Source organism: Eurytemora carolleeae, unplaced genomic scaffold (genome assembly GCF_000591075.1).
Source record: "Eurytemora carolleeae unplaced genomic scaffold, Eaff_2.0 scaffold523, whole genome shotgun sequence".
Classification (NCBI taxonomy): Eukaryota; Metazoa; Arthropoda; class Copepoda; order Calanoida; family Temoridae; genus Eurytemora; species Eurytemora carolleeae.
In genome coordinates, this window is record NW_019396427.1 from 50,002 (window position 1) to 72,499 (window position 22,498).

At 33.8% G+C, this 22,498-nt stretch overlaps 2 protein-coding genes across 2 annotated transcripts; both read right to left on the reverse strand.

The window, feature by feature from the left end:
* Window positions 1-6,516: 6,516 nt before the first annotated feature.
* LOC111703095 (guanylate kinase) lies at window positions 6,517-21,391 on the reverse strand. Its single transcript, XM_023474954.1, has 8 exons — window positions 20,605-21,391; window positions 13,257-13,337; window positions 12,527-12,588; window positions 10,527-10,630; window positions 9,663-9,772; window positions 8,553-8,622; window positions 7,798-7,885; window positions 6,517-6,805 (listed from the first exon to the last, which is right to left on the reverse strand). Exons 2-8 carry the CDS (start codon window positions 13,327-13,329, stop codon window positions 6,644-6,646), a joined length of 669 nt encoding a protein of 222 aa, XP_023330722.1. The 5' UTR covers window positions 13,330-13,337; window positions 20,605-21,391; the 3' UTR covers window positions 6,517-6,643.
* On the reverse strand, window positions 15,801-19,225 carry LOC111703087 (loricrin-like). The gene is made up of 2 exons (XM_023474948.1): window positions 19,179-19,225; window positions 15,801-16,425 (listed from the first exon to the last, which is right to left on the reverse strand). The coding sequence occupies exons 1-2, from the start codon at window positions 19,223-19,225 to the stop codon at window positions 15,801-15,803; spliced, it is 672 nt and encodes a 223-aa protein (XP_023330716.1).
* Window positions 21,392-22,498: the final 1,107 nt, after the last annotated feature.

The following is a 22,498-nucleotide window of genomic DNA, read 5'->3' on the forward strand; positions in this document are numbered from 1 at the left end:
ATATATTTAACGTTAAGATTTAATTCCAAATATATTCTCAGTGAAAACCCCGACCCAGGGTTCAAACAATTCTCTGTAAAAGGGTTTAAACATAATTTCCATTAATTGCCAGTGCTTTAGAGACTGGAACTTTAAACAATCAAGAACTGGGTTTCGTCTTCTTCTTAGATATATGTAAAGATCTATCAGCTTTATCTTAACAAAACTACGTTTTTCAGAGCTTGTAACTTTTTAATGATTTAAATTCAATTACACTACTTTCTCCATTTTTTAGATAAATATTTTCTGTAAAATGAGAAAAACTATTAAAAAACAACAACAAACCGATGCTTAGAGATTTTGCATGGACACACAACCAACTGAACTGATTGACCGGAAGAGCAGAGTGAAGCTCGATCTCTCATTAGCGTATATATTCAGACTTTGGCCAATAAGAGATAAGCTTACTGTTGACATATTAAGATTAGTTTCGTATATTTAATAGTTTTCATCTCATATGTTTAGCTCTCACGCCCAGGGTTCTGATTAAAATTCTGAGTGTAAATTCATTCCAGGACTCAGACGTTAACAACTGCTAGCAAAACATTCATCTGCAGCCAACAGCAACATTCCAGCAGAGGTTAACAACTAATAGCAAAACATTCATCTGCTGCCAACAGCAACATTCCAGCAGATGTTAACAACTGCTAGCAAAACATTCATCAGCCAACAGCAACATTCCAGCAGATGTTAACAACTAATAGCAAAACATTCATCAGCCAACAGCAACATTCCAGCAGACGTTAACAACTAATAGCAAAACATTCATCAGCCAACAGCAACATTCCAGCAGACGTTAACAACTGCTTGCAAAACATTCATCAGCCAACATCAACATTCCAGCAGACGTTAACAACTACTAGCAAAACATTCAACAGCCAACAGCAACATTCCAGCAGACGTTAACAACTGCTAGCAAAACATTCATCAGTCAACAGCAACATTCCAGCAGACGTTAACAACTTCTAACAAAACATTCATCAGCCAACAGCAACATTCCAGTAGACGTTAACAACTGCTAGCAAAACATTCATCAGTCAACAGTAACATTCCAGGAGACGTTAACAACTACTCGCAAAAAATTCATCAGCCAACAGCAACATTCCAGAGGATCCATCCCATTTTATTTTATTTATATAACTTTTAAAATCTGAACTTATATGAAGTAAATATATGTGCCTTCAATCTCCACATCTGTTATTTCTAAGCTTTTGACTTCTTATTTTGATGCTGAATATAACATATTCGTTGCAAATTAACTGAATATTCATTATGACTAAATGTTTAGCATTTATATTGTATTTTTTTGTTTTACTGAAATAAAGTGTTTGAGAAAAATAATCATTTAAGAAGATCATAGGGGTCGAGGGGGGGGGATGCACCAGGGGGTTGGAGCGAGGTGCAACTAGGAGGAGAGAAGAGGTGAAAAAAGAAGGGGAGATGGGGGTACGGGTGCATTCAGAGAGAGGGAGGAGGGGGGTGGAAAGGGTATTTAACTGCACTATTCCTTTCTTTCGAATGTTAATTCATCATGTACACTGTTAATTCATCATGTGCACTGTTAATTCATCATGTACACCGTTAATTCATCATGTACACTGTTAATTCATCATGTACACTGTTAATTCATCATGTACACTGTTAATTCATTATGTGCACTGTTAATTCATCATGTTCACCGTTAATTCATCATGTACACTGTTAATTCATCATGTACACGGTTAATTCATCATGTACACTGTTAATTCATCATGTGCACTGTTAATTCATCACGTACACTGTTAATTCATCATGTACACTGTTAATTCATCATGTACACTGTTAATTCTTCATGTACTCTGTTAATTCATCATGTGCACTGTTAATTCATCATGTACACTGTTAATTCATCATGTACACTGTTAATTCATCATGTACACTGTTAATTCATCATGTACACTGTTAATTCATCATGTGCACTGTTAATTCATCATGTACACCGTTAATTCATCATGTACACTGTTAATTCAACATGTACACTGTTAATTCATCATGTACTCTGTTAATTCAACATGTACACTGTTAGTTCATTATGTACACTGTTAATTCAACATGTACATTATTTAATCATTATGTGCACTGTTAATTTATCATGTACACTGTTAGTTAATTATGTACACTGTTAATTCAGCATGTACACTATTTAATCATTATGTTTACTGTTAATTCATCATGTACACTGTTAATTCATTATGTGCACAGTTAATTCATAATGTATACTGTTAATTCAACATGTACACTATTTAATCATCATGTAAACTGTTAATTCATTATGTGCACAGTTAATTCATCATCTACACTGTTAGTTCATTATGTGCACTGTAAATTCAACATGTACACTACTTAATCATTGTCTACACTGTTAATTTATCATGTACACTGCTAATTCATCATGTGCACTGTTCATTCATCATGTAGACTGTTAATTCATCATGTACAAGCTGTTAGTTCACCATGTGCACCGTTAATTCAACATGTACACTATTTAATAATCATGTACACTGTTAAAACAAAAAACGTCAGGTACGCCATTAATTCACCATGTACACTATGAAAACATAAAACATCATGTACACTGCGAAATCCCTATAGTCCAGTCCACATGGTGCAGTCGTATAATAGTAATGGTACACCCAGTGTATTGTATATGTATTGTGTGTTGTGTATAGCTGGCTTATACCTTTAGATAAGGAGGGATTTAAACTAATTTGTAAGCGGAGATTTGCGGTCTATATTCTTCATACATCTCATCTAATAGTGCTGCAGGGAGAAGAAGAGGAATAAATCTGGTAACCTTTTAGTTATAGGAGGAGTAATAGATCTGGTAGCTCTTTAGTAAGCAGAGGAATAGATCTGGTAACTCTCTAGTACAAAGAGGAATATATCTGGTAACTTTCTAGTACGAAGAGGAATAGATCTGATAACTCTCTAGTAAGAAGAGGAATATATCTGATAACTCTCTAGTAAGAAGAGGAATAGATCTGATAACTCTCTAGTAAGAAGAGGAATAGATCTGATAACTCTCTAGTAAGAAGAGGAATAGATCTGATAACTCTCTAGTAAGAAGAGGAATAAGAATGAGTTAAAGGTTTCTGATCTACGGATTGAATGACTTAACTTGCATGATTTCATCAAATCCAAAGAATACAAGGTGTTGGGAGTACCAATAAAACTTTATGCCACAGAAACATAAATTTTAATTAATGTTTAACATATCGAGTAAGTTATGAAAATTCTTTATTGAAATCCATTGTAAATCATAAAAATTGGCAAAAAGAAATTTTGAAATATTAAAGACGACATTGTTCATCGCTCCGCACTTCTCATTTTTATTTGAACTCCCAGCAGCATAGCAGCATGTGTATCCTAACCCTGCAGTATCATTCTCAAACCTTCAACTTGAAACCTAATCCTACTCCTAGTCCTTCTACTGCAGTCAAACCAGTCATTAATCTAAACCAAACCAAACCAAGCTATCCTAACCTTAACCAAGCTATCCTAACTAAATCAAGCTATCCTAACCCAAACCAAACCAAACAAGCTATTCTAACCCAAAGCAAACCAAGCTATTTTAACTCAAAGCAATCCAAGCTTTCCTAACCCAAACCTAACTACTCTATCCTAACCCAAACCAAACTTAGCTATCCTAAACCAAACCAAACAAAGATATTCTAACTAAAAGCAAACCAAGCTTCCCTAACCTAAACTAAATCAAGCTATTTTAACCCGAAATAAGCTATCCCAATCTAAACCAAGCCAAGCCAACACCCACACTAAACCAAAATATCCTAACCTAAACCAAACCAAATCTATCCAAACCCTAACCAAGCCAAGCTATCCTAACCCGAACATAACCCAGCTACCCTAAACAAACCTAAGCCAAGGTATCCATACCCAAACCAAACCAAAATATTAAAATTGAAATAAAGCCTATATAACTAAACAAAAAACCAATTCACACTAAATCAAACTAAATCAAACCAAACCAAAACAAATTAATATCCAAACCAAACTAATTAATTCAAACCAAACCGACCCAAAAGAAATTAAAAATGGCAGTATGTTGTATGTTGTACTTTTTCATTCATTCATTGTATCCAGAGAAGTATATTTAATTCAACCAATCAGAGGCGTTTAGAAAAACCCGAACAGCCAATAAGAAGCCAAGAATTTTTTTAAATTTTGGCGCGCAATTAATGAAAGAACTCTTTTTGTCGGAAAGTAGTGAAAGTAGTGAACAAGAACGGAGTAAACAGAAATAAAAAATGTCCATAGTGGAAATTTAAATAAATAAAGCGATCGGTATTAAGGGTATCAAATTCTAAAGTTTACAGACTGTACAAATTTTTCCGTTAAGTCTACTTCTTTTTGTGGAAAATCTTTTATCTCTAATACCATATTTTTGTGTTAACAAAAAAATTACCTGTACAATTTTCCAAAGAAAACAATAAGCTCTCGTTTGTTTAAGGGTTAAACACACAATTCTATTCTTCAAAGTATTTTCTCCGCCATTTGCATTTTCTGTTGAGAAATGTCGGTAAACTATAAAGAGTTGATGACGTTTGTTCTAAACTATGATGAGGTGGTTGAACCTGGAATAAAAAGAAGGAGCAGTAAATATTTAAAATACTGAACATTCCTCCGTGTTTCCTTAAATATGCAACAGTTCGTTTACCCTCACTCCCACTCAACCAACCAACAGTTATCAGAGATTTTTAAACAGTCTTACCAGACATTTGACAAGTTTCTAAACAGTTTACCAGACAGTAGACAAGTTTCTAAACAGTTTACCAGATAAAGAGAAGTTTCTTAACAGTTTACCAGATAGAAGAGAAGTTTCTTAACAGTTAACCAGATAGAGGAAGAGTTTCTAAACAGTTTACCATATTATGAAGTACAGTTTCTAATCAGTTTACCAGATCTTGAAGTACAGTTTTTAAACAGTTTACCAGATCTAAAAATAGTTTTTAAATTGTTTTTCCAGATCTTTAAGTAGTTCCTAAAGATATTTCTCTGGGTTAAGTTATAGGTATTTAAATGCTATTCACAAGTTATAACTAGAATTAGATAGATAGATAGATAGATATTTGACTAAATATTTAATTAAAAACAATTTAAGTTTCACAATTTTTACATTTTAATTTAGCCAGGGCCTCTCTAACCATTGTTGGTTGTTTTGAATGAGAGGCCCTTCTGCAGCGATACATCCATGTTCAATTTAAATAAAACCAATTAAAACAAAAATAATTTAGAACAAAAGGAAAAGGAGGAAAATGAAAAGTAGTAGGAAGAAGAATGGATCGTAGGGGGGGGGGGGGGACAACCCAGCACACAAAGTTTATAATGTTTATGTTTTATTTGTTTTGTTATAATAACAGGGGAAAGGGGATAGAATCAAGATTTAGCAAGAAAAGCAATTTCGATTTATACAACGAAAAGTACTATATTCTTCAAGAAAACTTTTTTTAAGACTTGTTTTAAAACTTGCTAGGGTGCCTAATGATTTTATTTCCAATGGAATAGAGTTCCAGGTCATTGGAAGAAAAACCGTAGGAAAACTTTCTAGATATTTATTGTTAACTATTTCTAATTTATAACTTTTTGTCCTGTTTGGTACTGCTAACGCTAAAAACATTCCATTAAAAGATAATGGAAGTTTGCCATTCATATATTTAAACATAAAAACAGCAGAATTAAATTTGATTATGTCTTTTATTTTTAGAATTTCAGGTTTCAGAAAAAGTGGATCTGCGTTTGCAGCATAACCTTTATCTGCTAGAACTCGTAGAGCTTTATTTTGTTCCAAATTGTTCCAAAATAATAATATTTTGTTGAAATAAAAACCAATATTGTTTTGTTGTGAGTTTAAAAGATTAATCTTTATTCAATTTTATTTGCATTCTAGTAACTGAAATTATTTCCTAACAAACATATGGCTTGGTTAATAATTCAATGAAAACTCATCTCTCATCTTATCTCTGAGCAAAGCTAAAAATATTCTACCAAACTGAGATAAAATCATTGAAAAAATATTCACTTTAAGAAGATTCTTCTCCACATATTTTTTAAATTTTAAAATGTTAAATTACATTGGTCCTATTATATACCGTTTACCTTCCTTTAAGTAACTGCTTTCAGACAATAATATCCCTTTGATTTTTGCTTAGACAAAGGGTTCCGTTGTGCATCGAGCAGGTAACAAAATTTCTCTTTAAGAGTCAACTCTTAAAAAATAATTTTAAAGAGAATTTTATTAATATCAAGCCCGGCGCATGGGAACACAATTATAGATTTAAAGAAACGTTTAGTATGAATTCCATCATGTACTGTCTGATAAGTAACTATTTTAAGGTAACCCTGTCAATTTGCTTCGTCTCTGAAATACTTTATTTATGATTGAAATAAAGAAACTGAACTATGGATGTCAATGCCAAGTCATTGTATATAAAATGCATTTATTTTATACATATATATATATATTTATTAATACTTAAATATATCAGTTTTGGATACAACAATGCACTCCTAGAATGCATCTTCAATTAAAATATTGGCAAAATGCAGTTTAGGCTGAAGTGCCTTGTTTAGCTTTGATTGCTTCTATATCAGGCAGGATAAAGGTTCTCAGGGCTGAGTATGCATTTTCTAAGGAGTCGTTCACGATTATTGTGTCGAAGTTTCCTTTTGTTTCTCCATACTCCATCTCAGCAGCTGCTGCCCCCAACCTCTGTACATGAAATACATAAATATATGCTGATTTATGTACATTATACTAGATTGTGCTATTTACAGGGAATGTATGCGTAATTTCAAATGTTTGTAATTTTAAAAGCTGTTAATTTTAATTGTGGTTCATATACAAAAGTGAATTGCGCATTTCTACTGCAGGAAAACAATTAGAAATTTTCACATTTTCTATTCTGAACAAAAAACCCTTTAATCTTGAAAAGGCGACATCTTGTGTTCTATCTGTATTGCTATTAATCTATGGTTCTTATTTTTAGGGGTTTCTACGAAAAAATATCTGGAAAAAGAAGCACGTTAATCTAAAAACTTCAGTAAACAAATATTTTCCAAGAAGTCTCTTGATGATATGAAATATATTCACTAAAGACTGCAGTAAGATAAAAATGCAAAATAATTTCTTTTGGTGATTTGTTTTAATGGGCATTCTTAAGAATTTGCTAGAGCAAAAACTTACAGTTTCAATTAGCAGAATAGCCATGTCAGTAGAAAATAAATGGTTCTATTAAAATGATGAATATGAACAATGATTGAGATAAAAAAGTGGACATTCAGTTAGGAATGATTAAAATGTCAGAATGTAATTTTCTTTATTCAAAACTTTCATAAGATATTTCATCTTTTAGATGTATCGTTGAAATTTTATTATTTTTCAAATCAACTTATTTTTTTTCTACTATTTACCTTTGCTAAGACAATAACTTGTGTTCTTTATCTTTATTATTCTTTTTTCTTCTTTATAAATCCCTGGGGAGCCATTCCTTTTAATAAATTTGGGGAACACCCCCTTTATATATTATTCTGTTTAACCTTCGAAACTCCCGCCTTGTTATATCTTTCAGGAACTTTCTCTTGATATAAGTTTGTGAAACTCTCGCTTTAAACATCATCTGGAATACTTTCCCTTTTATTTAACTCAGGGGATCAGCCCCTTTAAACATCCTTGGGGAACTCTCCCTTTATAAAATCTATAACCTTAGATAATGATTCTTCTGTTTCTGTTCCTCTCGCCCTCAATCTCTCTTCAAGTACTTCAAGTGATGGAGGTTTTATAAAAACATACCTTGAAAATAAGATTATATAAAATACTAGCTGAAGGGCCCGGCGTTGCCCGTGGAATTAAAAAAATTGAAAAATTGAGATTTTTGAAAAAAATTCGCTTTTTGAAAATGCAAATTTTTGAATTTTTTAGCCTATGTTACCCATCCGTGGGTTTGGCTGGCTTTAGGGAACATCTATATATAAATTTGGCTTGTCTTGGTGTTTGTTTGTTTGTTTGTTTGTGTCCAATAAACGTCAAAACGGCTGAACCGATCGGGCCCAATTTTTTTGTGGGACATCACGTAAAAATAAAAAATAAATGTGTTTTAAAAGGTTGTTAATTTTGTAAAAAATTTGAATTCTTGAAAATCCGCGAATTTTTTTTAAAAAATCCGCAAAATTTTTTTCTTCTTTGTTTTAAAATGTAAACAAAAAGAACATGTTCACAATTTAAATAGAAGATGGGCGCGAAGCGCCCTTAAAGCCTAGAAAGAAGGGCGCGAAGCGCCTTGAATTTCTATTATATTTACAAATGTCTTGTTTTATTATATATATATAATTTTAGTGCAAGAACTTTTAAAACAAGTTATACAAATTAATTTCTAATTTTTAATCATATCATTTGTCTAATTTATGATTGATGTCAATTTGTAGACTTTTTGAATGAAGAAAAATAAAAAAATATTTACTTTGCATTTAAATTCGTTTTCTTGACAGCTTTCACACCTTGCACATCAATATCCAGGATACAAATCTTTCCTGAAAATCAGTTCAAAGTGTTTATGGAATGTTTATGAATCATTCGTGGAGTTCTTGGAGTTCATGGAGTTCATTGAGCTGCTACTTTGACTTCATGGAGTTCTTGAGATATAAGAGGAGTTTATGGAGCCACAGGGAATTCATGGAGTTCATGGAGTTCATGGAGCTTGGGGAATTCATGGAGTAAATGGAGTTCATGGAGTTCATCGAGCTACAGAAAATTCATGGAGTTTATGGAGCTTATGGATCTACAGGGAATTCGTGGAGTTTATGGAGTTCATGGATCTAGAGAGAATTCGTGGAGTTTATGGAGTTCATGGAGCTACAGGGAATTCATGGAGTTTATTAAGCTCATGAGCTATACTTGGAGTTCATGGAACCTTTTTAGTTTCTCTGAGTACATAAAGTACAGTATCTTTGCTATTTCCTAACCTCTACTAAGTACATGGAGTACAGTATCCTAACTGGTTCCTAACCTGTACTGAGTACATGGAGTACAGTATCCTAACTAGTTTCTCACCTGTACTGAGTACATGGAGTACAGTATAATAGTTAGTTCCTAACCTGTACTGAGTGCATGGAGTACAGTATCCTAACTGGTTCCTAAATTGTACTGAGTACATGGAGTACAGTATCCTAACTGGTTCCTAATCTGTACTGAGTACATGGAGTACAGTATACTAGCTAGTTTCTAACCTGTACTGAGTACATGGAGTACAGTATACTAGTTAGTTCCTAACCTGTACTGAGTACATGGAGTACAGTATCCTAACTGGTTCCTAACCTGTACTGAGTACAGCATACTAGTTAGTTCCTAACCTGTACTGAGTACATGGAGTACAGTATACTAGCTAGTTCCTAACCTGTACTGAGTACATGGAGTACAGTATCCTTACTGGTTCCTAAATTGTACTGCGTACATGGAGTACAGTATCCTAACTGGTTCCTAACCTGTACTGAGTAAATGTAGTACAGTATACTACTATAGTTCCTAACCTGTACTGAGTACATGGAGTATAGTATAACAGCTAGTTCCTAACCTGTACTGAGTACATGGAGTACAGAGTCTTTGCTAGTTCCATAATGGTTTCCTGAGAAACTAGCGTGCTCTAAAAAACCTCCTCCAGCAATCATCTCCTCCATTTTCTCCCTAAAAGTTACATGCAATTGATACCATGTGAATCATTAAAATCTGTGTTTAATTTATTTGTGTTTTGTATTCTCTGTTTTGATGAGTGTTTTCTGTTCTGTGTTCTGTTCTGTATTCTGTTCTGTGTTCTGTTCTGTATTCTGTTCTGTGTTCTGCTCTGTGTTCTGTTCTGTGTTCTGTTCTGTGTTCTGTTCTGTATTCTGTTCTGTGTTCTGTTCTGTGTTCTGTTCTGTGTTCTGTTCTGTGTTCTGTTCTGTATTCTGTTCTGTGTTCTGTTCTGTATTCTGTTCAGTGTTCTGCTCTGTGTTCTACTCTGTGTTCTGTTCTGTGTTCTGTTCTGTATTCTGTTCTGTGTTCTGTTCTGTATTCTATTCTGTGTTCTGTTCTATGTTCTGTTCTTTGTTCTGTTCTGTGTTCTGTTCTGTATTCAATTCTGTGTTCTGTTCTATGTTCTGTTCTGTGCTCTGTTCTGTGTGCTACATAATGTCTAGGTATATATTCTGCATATTGTTGATTTGTACCAAGAACAGGTTTTAAAAATGAATTAATGAGATGACTGATATTAAGAACTAGGAGAAGTATTCAGAATACAAATTAAATTATTCTCGGCTTCTTGTTCAGATTAGAAAATATCAACGCACGATAACAGTGTCAGGTCTGCGTAACCTACTAATTAATAGATTGATATCTTGATTTAATATTTCGTTTATTTGTTATTTAATTAATTTATTCAATGATTGATTGATTATAGTACCTGGAGATGAAATGATAATCCTTCCCGTCCTCTTCTCCAGGTCTTGGTTGACGAGTTGTGTGAGATACAGAGAAACCAAACATATCTCTAAACTCTTCCATCAACTGCAATTAAACTAATCATATTACCAAACTCTTCCATTAACTGCAATTAAACCAAACATATCTCTGATCTCTTCCATTAGCTGCAAATAAACTAAAAATATCTCCAAATTCTTCCATTAAGAGCAATTAATCCAAACATATCTTCAAACTCTTGCATTAACTGCAATTAAACCAAACATATCTTCAAACGCTTCCATTTAGAGCAATTAAACCAAGTATATCTCCAAACTCTTCCATTTAGAGCAATTAAACCAAACATATCTCCAAACGCTTCCATTTACTGTAATTAAGCCAGCGGAGTTGCTTGTTAGCTCAGAAGTAGCTGTTTAGCTGATTAGCTCCAGAAATAGCTATGTAGCTGATTAGCTCCGGGAGTAGCTGTGTAGCTGATTAGCTCCAGAAGTAGCTGTGTAGCTGGTTAGCTCCGGGAGTAGCTGTGTGGGTGATTAGCTTCAGAAGTAGCTGTGAAGCTGATTAGCTCCGGGAGTAGCTGTGTAGCAGATTAGCTCCAGAAGTAGCTGTGTAGCTGATTAGCTCCGGGAGTAGCTGTGTAACTGATTAGCTCCTGAAGTAGCTGTATAGTTGATTAGTTCTTGAAGTGGCTTTGTAGCTGATTAGCTGCGGGAGTAACTGTGTAACTGATAAGCTCTTGAAGTAGCTGAGGTTTAGTTTATTAGCTCCAAAAGTAGTTGAGGTTCAGCTTATTAGCTTCAAGAGTAGCTAAGGTTAAGCTTATTAGATCCAGGAGTAGCTCAGGTTCAGCTTATTAGCTCCAGGAGTAGCTGAGGTTTAGTTTATTAGCTCCAAAAGTAGTTGAGGTTCAGCTTATTAGCTTCAAGAGTAGCTAAGGTTAAGGTTATTAGCTCCAGGAGTAGCTGAGGTTTAGCTTATTAGTTGCAGGAGTAGCTGAGATTTAGCTTATTAGCTCCAAGTGTAGCTGAGGTTTAGCTTATTAGCTGCAAAAGTAGCTGAGGTTTAGCTTATTAGCTCCAGGTTTAGCTTATTAGCTTCAGGAGTAGCTGAGATTTAGCTTATTAGCTCCAGGAGTAGCTGAGGTTTAGCTTATTAGCTGCAAAAGTAGCTGAGGTTTAGCTTATTAGCTCCAGGTTTAGCTTATTAGCTTCAGGAGTAGCTGAGATTTAGCTTATTAGCTCCAGGAGTAGCTGAGATTTAGCTTATTAGCTCCAGGAGTAGCTGAGGTTTAGCTTATTAGCTGCAGGAGTAGCTGAGATGCTAATTATTAGCTCCAGGAGTAGCTGAGATTTAGCTTATTAGCTCCAGGAGTAGCTGAGGTTTAGCTTATTAGCTGCAGGTTTAGCTGAGATTTAGCTTATTAGCTCCAGGAGTAGCTGAGATTTAGCTTATTAGCTGCAGGAGTAGCTGAGATTTAGCTTATTAGCTCCAGGAGTAGCTGAGATTTAGCCTATTAGCTCCGGGAGTAGTTAAGGTTTACCTTAGTAGCTGCAGGAGTAGCTGAGATTTAGCTTATTAGCTCCAGGAGTAGCTGAGAATTAGCTTATTAGCTCCAGGAGTAGCTGAGGTTTAATTTATTATCTCCAGGAGTAGCTGAGATTTAGCTTATTAGCTCCAGGAGTAGCTGAGATTTAGCTTATAAGCTCCAAGTGTAACTGAGGTTTAGCTTATTAGAAGCAGGAGTAGCTGAGGTTTAGCTTATTAGCTCCAGAAGTAGCTGAAAATTAGCTTATTAGCTCCAGAGGCCACGATTTAAATTTGCGAAATTTATAATCCTCTTTCGGGGATTTCATCCTAGATACAGTATGGATAAATAATATGATAAATAAATGAAGAAAAAGATTGAAAAAAAGATTACATAAATGAATGAATGAATGAATAAATAAGATATTAATAAAGAGAATGAATTAAATGACAATTAACCTTCTTCATGACTGTAGATTTCCCTGATCCACTAGGACCACACAGGACAAGAGGGAAGGAACCTTAAACATATACAGTGCAGGGGGGGGGGGTAATCCGTCCCTCTTTTCTTGAAAATGGTTTAAAATTCAAAAATTAAAATTTAAAGATTAAAAGTTCAATACATTCAGTATAAATGCAAATAAAATACTGAAAGAGTTGTATGGACACAAGACACTTTGTGACAGATATCGAAGAAAAGGAGTCATGTAGGAGGGGGAGGCAGGGTGTAATTCAATATTTTTTTAGAAATACATGAAAAGGGGGGGGGAAATGTTGCCATATTTTGTACAATATTAGGGGGGGGGGGGGGGAGAGTTCCAAGAGTAGTTCTTCTGGATTTTATCAAAAATGTTTTATCTTTAAAAAAAAGTAAGCATAGTGACCCTCCGTGCAAAGATGGCAATACCCAATTTGCAACGGTACCCTCCTGTCTGTTTATTTTCATTTGCGGTTTCTCTGCAAAAGTGATTTGCGCATTTCTATATTTTTAAAAAGAAATTAGGAAATGATCAGAATTCAGCACTTTTCGAGTCAGAAAAACTACATTAACTTCTACAGTTTTGATAAGATGAAGGTTTCAAAGGTACGAAAATAAATCGAACATTGCAATCTTTGTATAGAGGCTCACTTGTAATTACGCTTACAGTCCCTTTCAGTTATCCTTAAGCTTTCAAAAAATATGACTAACCTGAATCTTCTTTAAATACACTTCCTTTCCCCAGATATGAATACATAGTTCGTCTTAAACTGAGCAGTTTCATCACAAAACCTTTAGATTTAACAGTCAGGAAATATATTTCAAGTGACAATATTTAGACCTAGCAGTCAGGAAATATATTTCTAGTGACAATATTTAGATCTAGCAGTCAGGAAATATATTTCTTCTGACAATAGTTAGATCTAGGAGTAAGGAAATATCTTTCTTGTAATTATATTTAGATCTAGCAGTCAGGAAATATATTTCTTCTGACAATAGTTAGATCTAGGAGTAAGGAAATATCTTTCTTGTAATTATATCAAGATCTAGCAGTCCCTAAGTATCTATTATACAAATATTTAGATCTGGCAGTCCCTAAATATCAATTTTGTCAATATTCAGATCTAGCAGTCACAAAATATTTAGATTTGGCAGAAAATATCTGTTATTGAATGAATGGTTATTTTTAACAGATATGCATAACCAATTTATTAAATTATGACAAAACCACTGAAAACCCGGTCAAACGAAAGAACCAAAGAATCAATTGAAGAAAATTACCAAACCAAAGAAAAATAACCAAACCAAAATCAAAAATGTCTGCTTGAATAAAAGTACATATCTATATCCTAGACAAGAGAAATCTAACAAACTGAATCTCTGAAAATCAATATTAGACTCTAACCTTCCATCAGTGTAATATATGTATAATGTAGATAGATAGAAGAAAGCCGGAAGGAAAGGGGTCAAAATTATGGCTTGTTTAATTCAAAATATTGCTTTAAATAATTAAAAAATAAATTTAAAAAAATATTATTTTAATATTCAATTGTTGTATTTCCTACAATTCCCTTTCTTCCAGAAGTTTGCTAAATAAACAATTTATGTTGCAGGGTTCTGCTCTGCAGAGGGTAACTTACTCCCAAGACTCAATTTAATAAATAAAAAGTAGCTGAACCGTGTAGACAAAGTTAAGCTACTTATCTCGTGCTCTGGTTCAAATTGAAGAGAAGGGGTTGAACTTCGTCTGTTCTACGGTAAATTAGAGGTCCTACTTAAAATTCACTTTTGAACCCGTTAAATGAAAATTGTTCGTATTTACTATATCATAATTTTTTGTTCGACTAACTATGTATTTATTTAAAATATCAAAGTATATATGTTACGCTGTTTTCAACGGAATTTGAATAAGAAATCAAAATGTGACAAAAATTAAGTTGATAGACACAGGATGTTTTTCGTTGTAGTTAGTTTTAAGTTGACTCAGATAAACTTTTTCTTGCCTTAATCTGGTTCAAGAGAGCTACTAAGTTTCTTACTTAATTTGATACTTTTTACATCTGCCGATAGAGGTAAAACTATGAGAACGTTTGAAGCAGAATAGGTTCATAAAATTAGAAGGTTAGAAAAATAAAGATTAAAGAACGAAAACAAAAAAACTAACTTGATTTGTACATATATCGTGAACCCGTATCGTACACCAAGATATAAACTTTACATAATATATAGTACCCGGTTTTATAGTGTACACCTAGATATAAAACTTGTCATTTTGATCTCTAAAATTAACGAAGAATCACGAAAATATTGGAAATCAACTCCGCCAAATATAAATCCTCTCTACCCTCCTCTCTTATGTAAACCCCTTTCCTCTCCCCTACTCCATCTCCACTACTACATTCCCCTACTCCTTAAAAAATAAATTTAAAAAAATATTATTTTAATATTCAATTGTTGTATTTCCTACAATTCCCTTTCTTCCAGAAGTTTGCTAAATAAACAATTTATGTTGCAGGGTTCTGCTCTGCAGAGGGTAACTTACTCCCAAGACTCAATTTAATAAATAAAAAGTAGCTGAACCGTGTAGACAAAGTTAAGCTACTTATCTCGTGCTCTGGTTCAAATTGAAGAGAAGGGGTTGAACTTCGTCTGTTCTACGGTAAATTAGAGGTCCTACTTAAAATTCACTTTTGAACCCGTTAAATGAAAATTGTTCGTATTTACTATATCATAATTTTTTGTTCGACTAACTATGTATTTATTTAAAATATCAAAGTATATATGTTACGCTGTTTTCAACGGAATTTGAATAAGAAATCAAAATGTGACAAAAATTAAGTTGATAGACACAGGATGTTTTTCGTTGTAGTTAGTTTTAAGTTGACTCAGATAAACTTTTTCTTGCCTTAATCTGGTTCAAGAGAGCTACTAAGTTTCTTACTTAATTTGATACTTTTTACATCTGCCGATAGAGGTAAAACTATGAGAACGTTTGAAGCAGAATAGGTTCATAAAATTAGAAGGTTAGAAAAATAAAGATTAAAGAACGAAAACAAAAAAACTAACTTGATTTGTACATATATCGTGAACCCGTATCGTACACCAAGATATAAACTTTACATAATATATAGTACCCGGTTTTATAGTGTACACCTAGATATAAAACTTGTCATTTTGATCTCTAAAATTAACGAAGAATCACGAAAATATTGGAAATCAACTCCGCCAAATATAAATCCTCTCTACCCTCCTCTCTTATAACGAAACCCCTTTCCTCTCCCCTACTCCATCTCCACTACTACATTCCCCTACTCCATCTCCACTACTACATTCCCCTACTCCATCTCCACTACTACATTCCCCTACTCCATTTCCGCTACTACATTCCCCTACTCCATCTCCACTACGACATTCCCCTACTCCATCTCCTCCACTACTACATTCCCCTACTCCATGTCCACTACTACATTCCCCTACTCCATCCCCACTACTACATTCCCCTACTCCCTCTCCACTACTACATTCCCCTTTTCCATCTCCACTACTACATTCCCCTACTCCATCTCCTCCACTACTGCATTCCCCTACTCCATCTCCACCACTACATTCCCCTACTCCATCTCCTCCACTACTACATTCCCCTACTCCATCTCCACTACTACATTCCCCTACTCCCTCTCCACTACTACATTCCCCTACTCCATCTCCTCCACTACTACATTTCCATACTTCATCTCCTCCACTACTACATTCCCTTACTCCATTTCCGCTACTACATTCCCCTACTCCATCTCCACTACTACATTCACCTACTCCATCTCCTCCACTACTACATTCCCCTACTCCATCTCCTCTACTACTTCCTACTCCATCTCCACTACTACATTTAATGATTGATGAATTTTAGTTATGCTTAATGCATTTGTTTCCTAAAAAATTCAGCCAATTTGGTTCATCCCTTTTTTCAGCCATTATAGCTAACATATATAACTAGCTGAAGGGCCCGGCGTTGCCCGTGGAAAAAATAAAAATAAATAAATAAATAAATAAAATGTTAGGCAAAAATAATTTGATTTTTTAGCCTATGAGACCCCCAGGCTACCCCTGAGTGCACAACAAATTTCGGTCCAGCTGTTTGGCCGGCCAGAGGGAACATATATATGAACGTCTTGCTTGATATATTATATAGATATATATAAGCTTTATTATAAAGATGATAGGTCAGCAAACTATGGAGAAACACTGAAAAATAACTTATTTCATGATTTTCTTTAAAACCGGCTTTACAATAAATTTCCAAATTAATGATCTAACTTTTTAATCAAAGTCCTTAAATCTTTTAGATTTTTAATGATATAACACATTCAAAATAAGATTTTTTTCAGGAAGAAATTTTTGAATAACCCGATTAAATATTGAATATTTTATCATTGGCCATGGAATGATGAGTTGCTTTTAATACATTTTCCAAATTCTTTAGATGTCTCCGCAGTATTGGGTTTCACGGTAGTTGATGTAACATGAGTTTAAGGTTTAAAATAAAAAAGGTCTACGACATCAAGTAGCAAAGATTTAGGGATTAGAAAATTATGGAGTTTGCAAAGACTTAATTTCTTTGGATATTTTTGAGAAGTACATTTTTAAAAGTTTTTTAAACAGTTTTAAAGATAGTTTGAATAGTAAATGAGGTTTATGCAGACAATAGTTAGGTTGTGGAGGGTTTTACCATTTTGTTTTGAATATATGATAGTAGTTGTTACGTTTAGTACAAAGTCAACAGAAAAGGCTTTGTGCTAAATTTATCATAATTTTGTTTATGTGTATTCTTTATACACGAATAGAGGGCATATAAAACATGTATTTATATTTTATGAATTGAACTACACAGACCCAAATTCAGTTTTAGAACTTAGTTCGTTATTTATTAATGTAATAAAAGCTTGGAGGAATAGGATGTTGGAAGGGGGGGGGGGGGGGGGGGGGAAAGGGTTTTGAAATAGGAAAGTGAATATAGCTCCAAGTTTTGAAAGATATGAAGAAAGAGATGAAAGTGATAAGCACTCAGAACTGGATATTAAGCGATGTAGAATTGCAAATTGGAAAATTGAGATGAAATAATTTATCTCTATGTAACCAATGGAGAGAAAGTGGTGAAAAGGGAAGGAAAGGGGAAAATTTAAAAGGAATAGGTGTGATAAAATGGTAAAAATGTGAAAGGGGGGAGAATAAAATGAAAGGGGCTAGGTGTGAGAAAGTGATTAAGATGTGAAAGGGAGGAGAATAAGATGAAAGGGGCTAGGTGTGAGAAAGTGATTAAGATGTGAAAGGGAGGAGAATAAGATGGAAATGAGCTAAGTGTGAGAAAGTGGTAAAGATGTAAAGGGAGGAGAATGAGATGAAAGGGGCTAGGTGTGAGAAAGTGATTAAGATGTGAAAGGGAGGAGAATAAGATGGAAATGAGCTAAGTGTGAGAAAGTGGTAAAGATGTGAAAGGGAGGAGAATAAGATGAAAGGGGATAGGTGTGAGAAAGTGATTCATATTTGAAAGGGAGGAGAATAAGATGAAAGGGGCTAGGTTTGTGAAAGTGATTAAGATGTGAAAGGGAGGAGAATAAGATGAAAAGGGCTAGGTGTGTGAAAGTGATTAAGATGTGAAAGGGAGGAGAAAAAGAAGAAAGGGGCTAGGTGTGAGAAAGTGATTAAGATGTGAAAGGGAGGACAATAAGATGAAAGGGGCTAGGTGTGAGAAAGTGATTAAGATATGAAAGGGAGTAGAATAAGATGATAGGGGCTAGGTGTTAGAAAGTGATTAAGATGTGAAAGGGAGTAGAATAAGATGATAGGGGCTAGGTGTTAGAAAGTGATTAAGATGTGAAAGGGAGTAGAATAAGATGAAAAGGGCTAGGTGTGAGAAAGTGGTAAAGATGTAAAAGGGAGGAGAATAAGATGAAAGGGGCTAAGTGTGAGAAAGTGATTAAGATGTGAAAGGGAGGAGAATAAGATGAAAGGGTCTAGGTGTGAGAAAGTGATTAAGATGTGAAAGGGAGTAGAATAAAATGAAAGGGGGTAGGTGTAAGAAAGTGATTAAGTTGTGAAAGGGAGTAGAATAAGATGAAAATGGCTAGGTGTGAGTAAGTGATTAAGATGTGAAAGGGAATAGAATAAGATGAAAGGGGCTAGGTGTGAGAAAGTGATTAAAATGTGAAAGGAAGTAGAATAAGATGAAAGGATGAAAGGGGCTAAGTGTGATAAAGTGATTAAGATATGAAAGGGAGTAGAATAAGATGAAAGGGGCTAGGTGTGAGAAAGTGATCAAGATATGAAAGGGAGTAGAATAAGATGAAAGGGGCTAGGTGTGAGAAAGGATAATAGAAAGAAGATGAACGAAGTAAAAGGACTAATGCAAGATTTTAGATGGTTTATGTGGGGAAGTCAAAAGAATGAGAGATCGAGGAACTAGAAAAGGTATTTAGTGAGGAAAATGAAAAGGTAAAGGTTACAAAAAATTGATGAAAGAGGATGGGGTAGGGAGAGGATGGGGGGGGGGGTAAAAAAAGTATGAAGTAGAAGAGGAGGGGGGTCAGTGAGTTTGCAGGCACACTGCACAGTGCACAGTGCTCACCGTATGTTTACATTTTCTTAATGGTCTGTAAATCATAGATTATTCTTGAAGCTGACATTTATGTGTTTTGTGTACAATATAGTGTCCACTAGACATAGCTTTTATTATTCATACCCTCCATACTAGGCTAGATAATAGTTATTCATATGATAGATAATGGATATTCATGTAGTAGGGATAGTGGATATTCATGCAGTAGGGATAATGTTTATTCATGCAGTAGGGACTGTGGATATTCATGTAGTAGGGATAATGGATTTTCATGCAGTAGGGATAATGGATATTCATGTAGTAGGGATAATGGATATTCATGTAGTAGGGATAACGGATATTTATGCAGTAGGGATAACGGATATTCATGCAGTAGGGATAATGGATATTCATGTAGTAGGGATAATGGATATTGATGCAGTAGGGATAATGTATATTCATGCAGTAGGGATAATGGATATTCATGTAGTAGGGATAATGGATATTCATGTAGAATTGATAATGGATATTCATATAGTAGGGATAATAGATATTCATGTAGTAGGGATATGGATTTTTGATCATGCTGTAGAGATAATGGATATTCATGTAGTAGGGATAATGGATATTCATGTAGTAAGGATAATGGATATTCATGTAGTAGGGATAATGGATATTCATGCAGTAGGGATAACGGATATTCATGCAGTAGGGATAATGGATATTCATATAGTAGGGATAATGGATATTCATGTAGTAGGGATAATGGATATTGATGCAGTAGGGATAATGGATATTCATTCAGTAGGGATAATGGATATTCATGTAGTAGGGATAATGGATATTCATATATGGTAGGGCTAATGAATATTTATGTAGTTGGGATAGTGGACATTCATGTAGTAGAAAGAATGAATATTCATGCAGTAGGGATAATGGATATTCCTGTAGAATTGATCATGGATATTCATTTAGTAGGGATAATAGATATTCATGTAGTAGGGATAGGGTTTTTTGATCATGCTGTAGGGATAATGGATATTCATGTAGTAGGGATAATGGATATTCATGTAGTAAGGATAATGGATATTCATGTAGTAAGGATAATGGATATTCATGCAGTAGGGATAATGGATATTCATGTAGTAAGAATAATGGATATTCATGCAGTTGGGATAATGAATATTCATGCAATAGGGATATTAAATATTCATGCAGTATATAATTGATATTTATGTAGTAATTAATAATAGATATTCAATAGTTAATTATGAATATTCATATATCTATATATTGATATTATGGATATCATTAGAGCATGTTATATCTACATATTTATATATTGAAAATCACGAAAATGTAAAAAAAATTAAACCCATCGTGACATTAATACAAATATTATTAAGACATTAAAAATAAGGAATTATGTAGAATTCGAATTTTAATATCTATTGAATTTAAAAGTACCTTGTAGTTCAACTCTATTTCACCAATCACTAAATCCAAAATGTCTCGCAGATGTTTTGTAGACTAAACTAATGAACAAATGGAAATTCGCCAAAAAACGTATAGCTTTCTATCTAACTGTCTAACAGTCTTAAGCTATCATTCACGCATATAGTAAGATTTACTAAGCATGAAGTGTTGTTAATTTTGAAGAAAGCTGACAGCATGTGTTTGAATATTTATATTCTCAAATTCCCAGTTCCTTCAGATCTTCCTGAGTCGTAGCTTCATACATTTAAAATTGCGAAGTTTCTCCATTTAAACTTTGAATATTTCCTTAAAAAGCGTTGACTTCTGATCTGTGTTTAGCTGAAGAACTTAAAAACGTGAAAACATTTGGAGAGAACTGAATAAACCTATTAGTTTTTTGTTCTGAACAGAAGAATACAAAAATGTCTAATATTTTTTAAACCTCTTAATTTAGATCCTGCTAAATGGAAAATTTGCGAACTCTGAATTAAATGAAAAAAAGTACAAAAAAGAAACCTGAAGTTTCAAGTATTCCGAGACTTAAGATTTTAACTCTGGAGTGTTAATATTTCTCTGCATAAATAATCTTGAATCATGATTTTATTCAACTCTGAGTTCTATATCTACACGACTCTTCGATCAGGGAACTAAAGAAAAAGGGAAAATAGATCCAGAGTACTGGAGAACAAGATAACCGGAGAACTAGAGAACTAGAGAACCGGAGAACCAGGGAATCGGAGAACCAGGGAACCAGGGAACCGGAGAACCGGAGAACTAGAGAACTAGAGCACGTGGACTTAACGGTTCTGTCAATTTTCCAGAAAGCTGTGACTTTCGATCACAATTTGACCTGCTATACTAGAGAACTAGAAAAATAAAGAAATAGAGAACTAGAGAACTAGAGAATTTAAGAACTAGAGAACTAAAGAACTAGAGAACTAAAGAACTAGAGAACTAAAGAACTAGAGAACTAAAGAACTAAAGAACTAGAGAACTATAAAAATAAAGAAACAGCGAACTAAAGAACAAAAGAACTAGAAAACTAGAGAAATAGAGAAATAGAAAACTAGAGAAATAGAGAATTAGAGAACTAGAGAACTGGAGAACAAAAGAACTAGAGAAATAGAGAATTAGAGAACTAGAGAACTGGAGAACGAAAGAACTAGAGAAATAGAGAAATAGAAAACTAAAGAAATAGGGAATTAGAGAACGGTTCTGTCAATATTCCAGAAAGCTGTGACTTTCGATCACAATTTGACCCGCTATACTAGAGAACTAGAAAAATAAAGAAATAGAGAACTAGAGAACTAAAGAACTAGAGAACTAGAAAAATAAAGAAACAGCGAACTAAAGAACAAAAGAACTAGAGAACTAGAAAAATAGAGAAATAGAAAACTAGAGAAATAAAGAAATAGAGAACTAGAGAACTGGAGAACAAAGAACTAGAGAACTAAAGAACTAGAGAACTAAAGAACTACAGAACTAGATAACTAGAGAACTAAAGAACTAGAGAACTAAAGACCTAGAGAACTAGAGAACTAAAGAACTAGAGAACTAGAGAACTAGAAAACTTGAAAACTAAAGAACTAGAGAATTAGAGAACTTAAAAAACTAAAGAACTAGAGAACTAAAGAACCGGAGTACTAGAGGCAGAGAAATAACTTGTAATATTATGATTTTATTTTCATAATATAGATTAAATATATATATAAAGAATAATATAGATAGCTAGATAGTAAATATATACATTATGTAGAATAATCTGTACATAGTATAGAATGAGGTTAGGATAGGTTAGGTTGGGTTAGGTAGCGAATATAAATGAATTTTGAAGACCATCTATTATCCTGTCTCTCAACACAATTCATAAACAAATATTTTATTT

Bases quoted from the DNA above. Each gene is read 5' to 3' on its own strand.
- LOC111703087 (XM_023474948.1), bottom strand. From the start codon at position 19,225: ATGTCAGCTTCAAGAATAATCTATGATTTACAGACCATTAAGAAAAT. The intron at 16,426-19,178 runs GTAAACATACGG...CATTAAATGTAG, and splicing joins TTACAGACCATTAAGAAAAT to TAGTGGAGATGGAGTAGGAA.
- LOC111703095 (XM_023474954.1), bottom strand. From the start codon at position 13,329: ATGAAACTGCTCAGTTTAAGACGAACTATGTATTCATATCTGGGGAAA. The intron at 7,886-8,552 runs GTAAATATTTTT...CTTATTTTCAAG, and splicing joins AAAACGAATTTAAATGCAAA to GTATGTTTTTATAAAACCTC. The intron at 6,806-7,797 runs GTTATAGATTTT...TTTCATGTACAG, and splicing joins CAGAAGAATCATTATCTAAG to AGGTTGGGGGCAGCAGCTGC.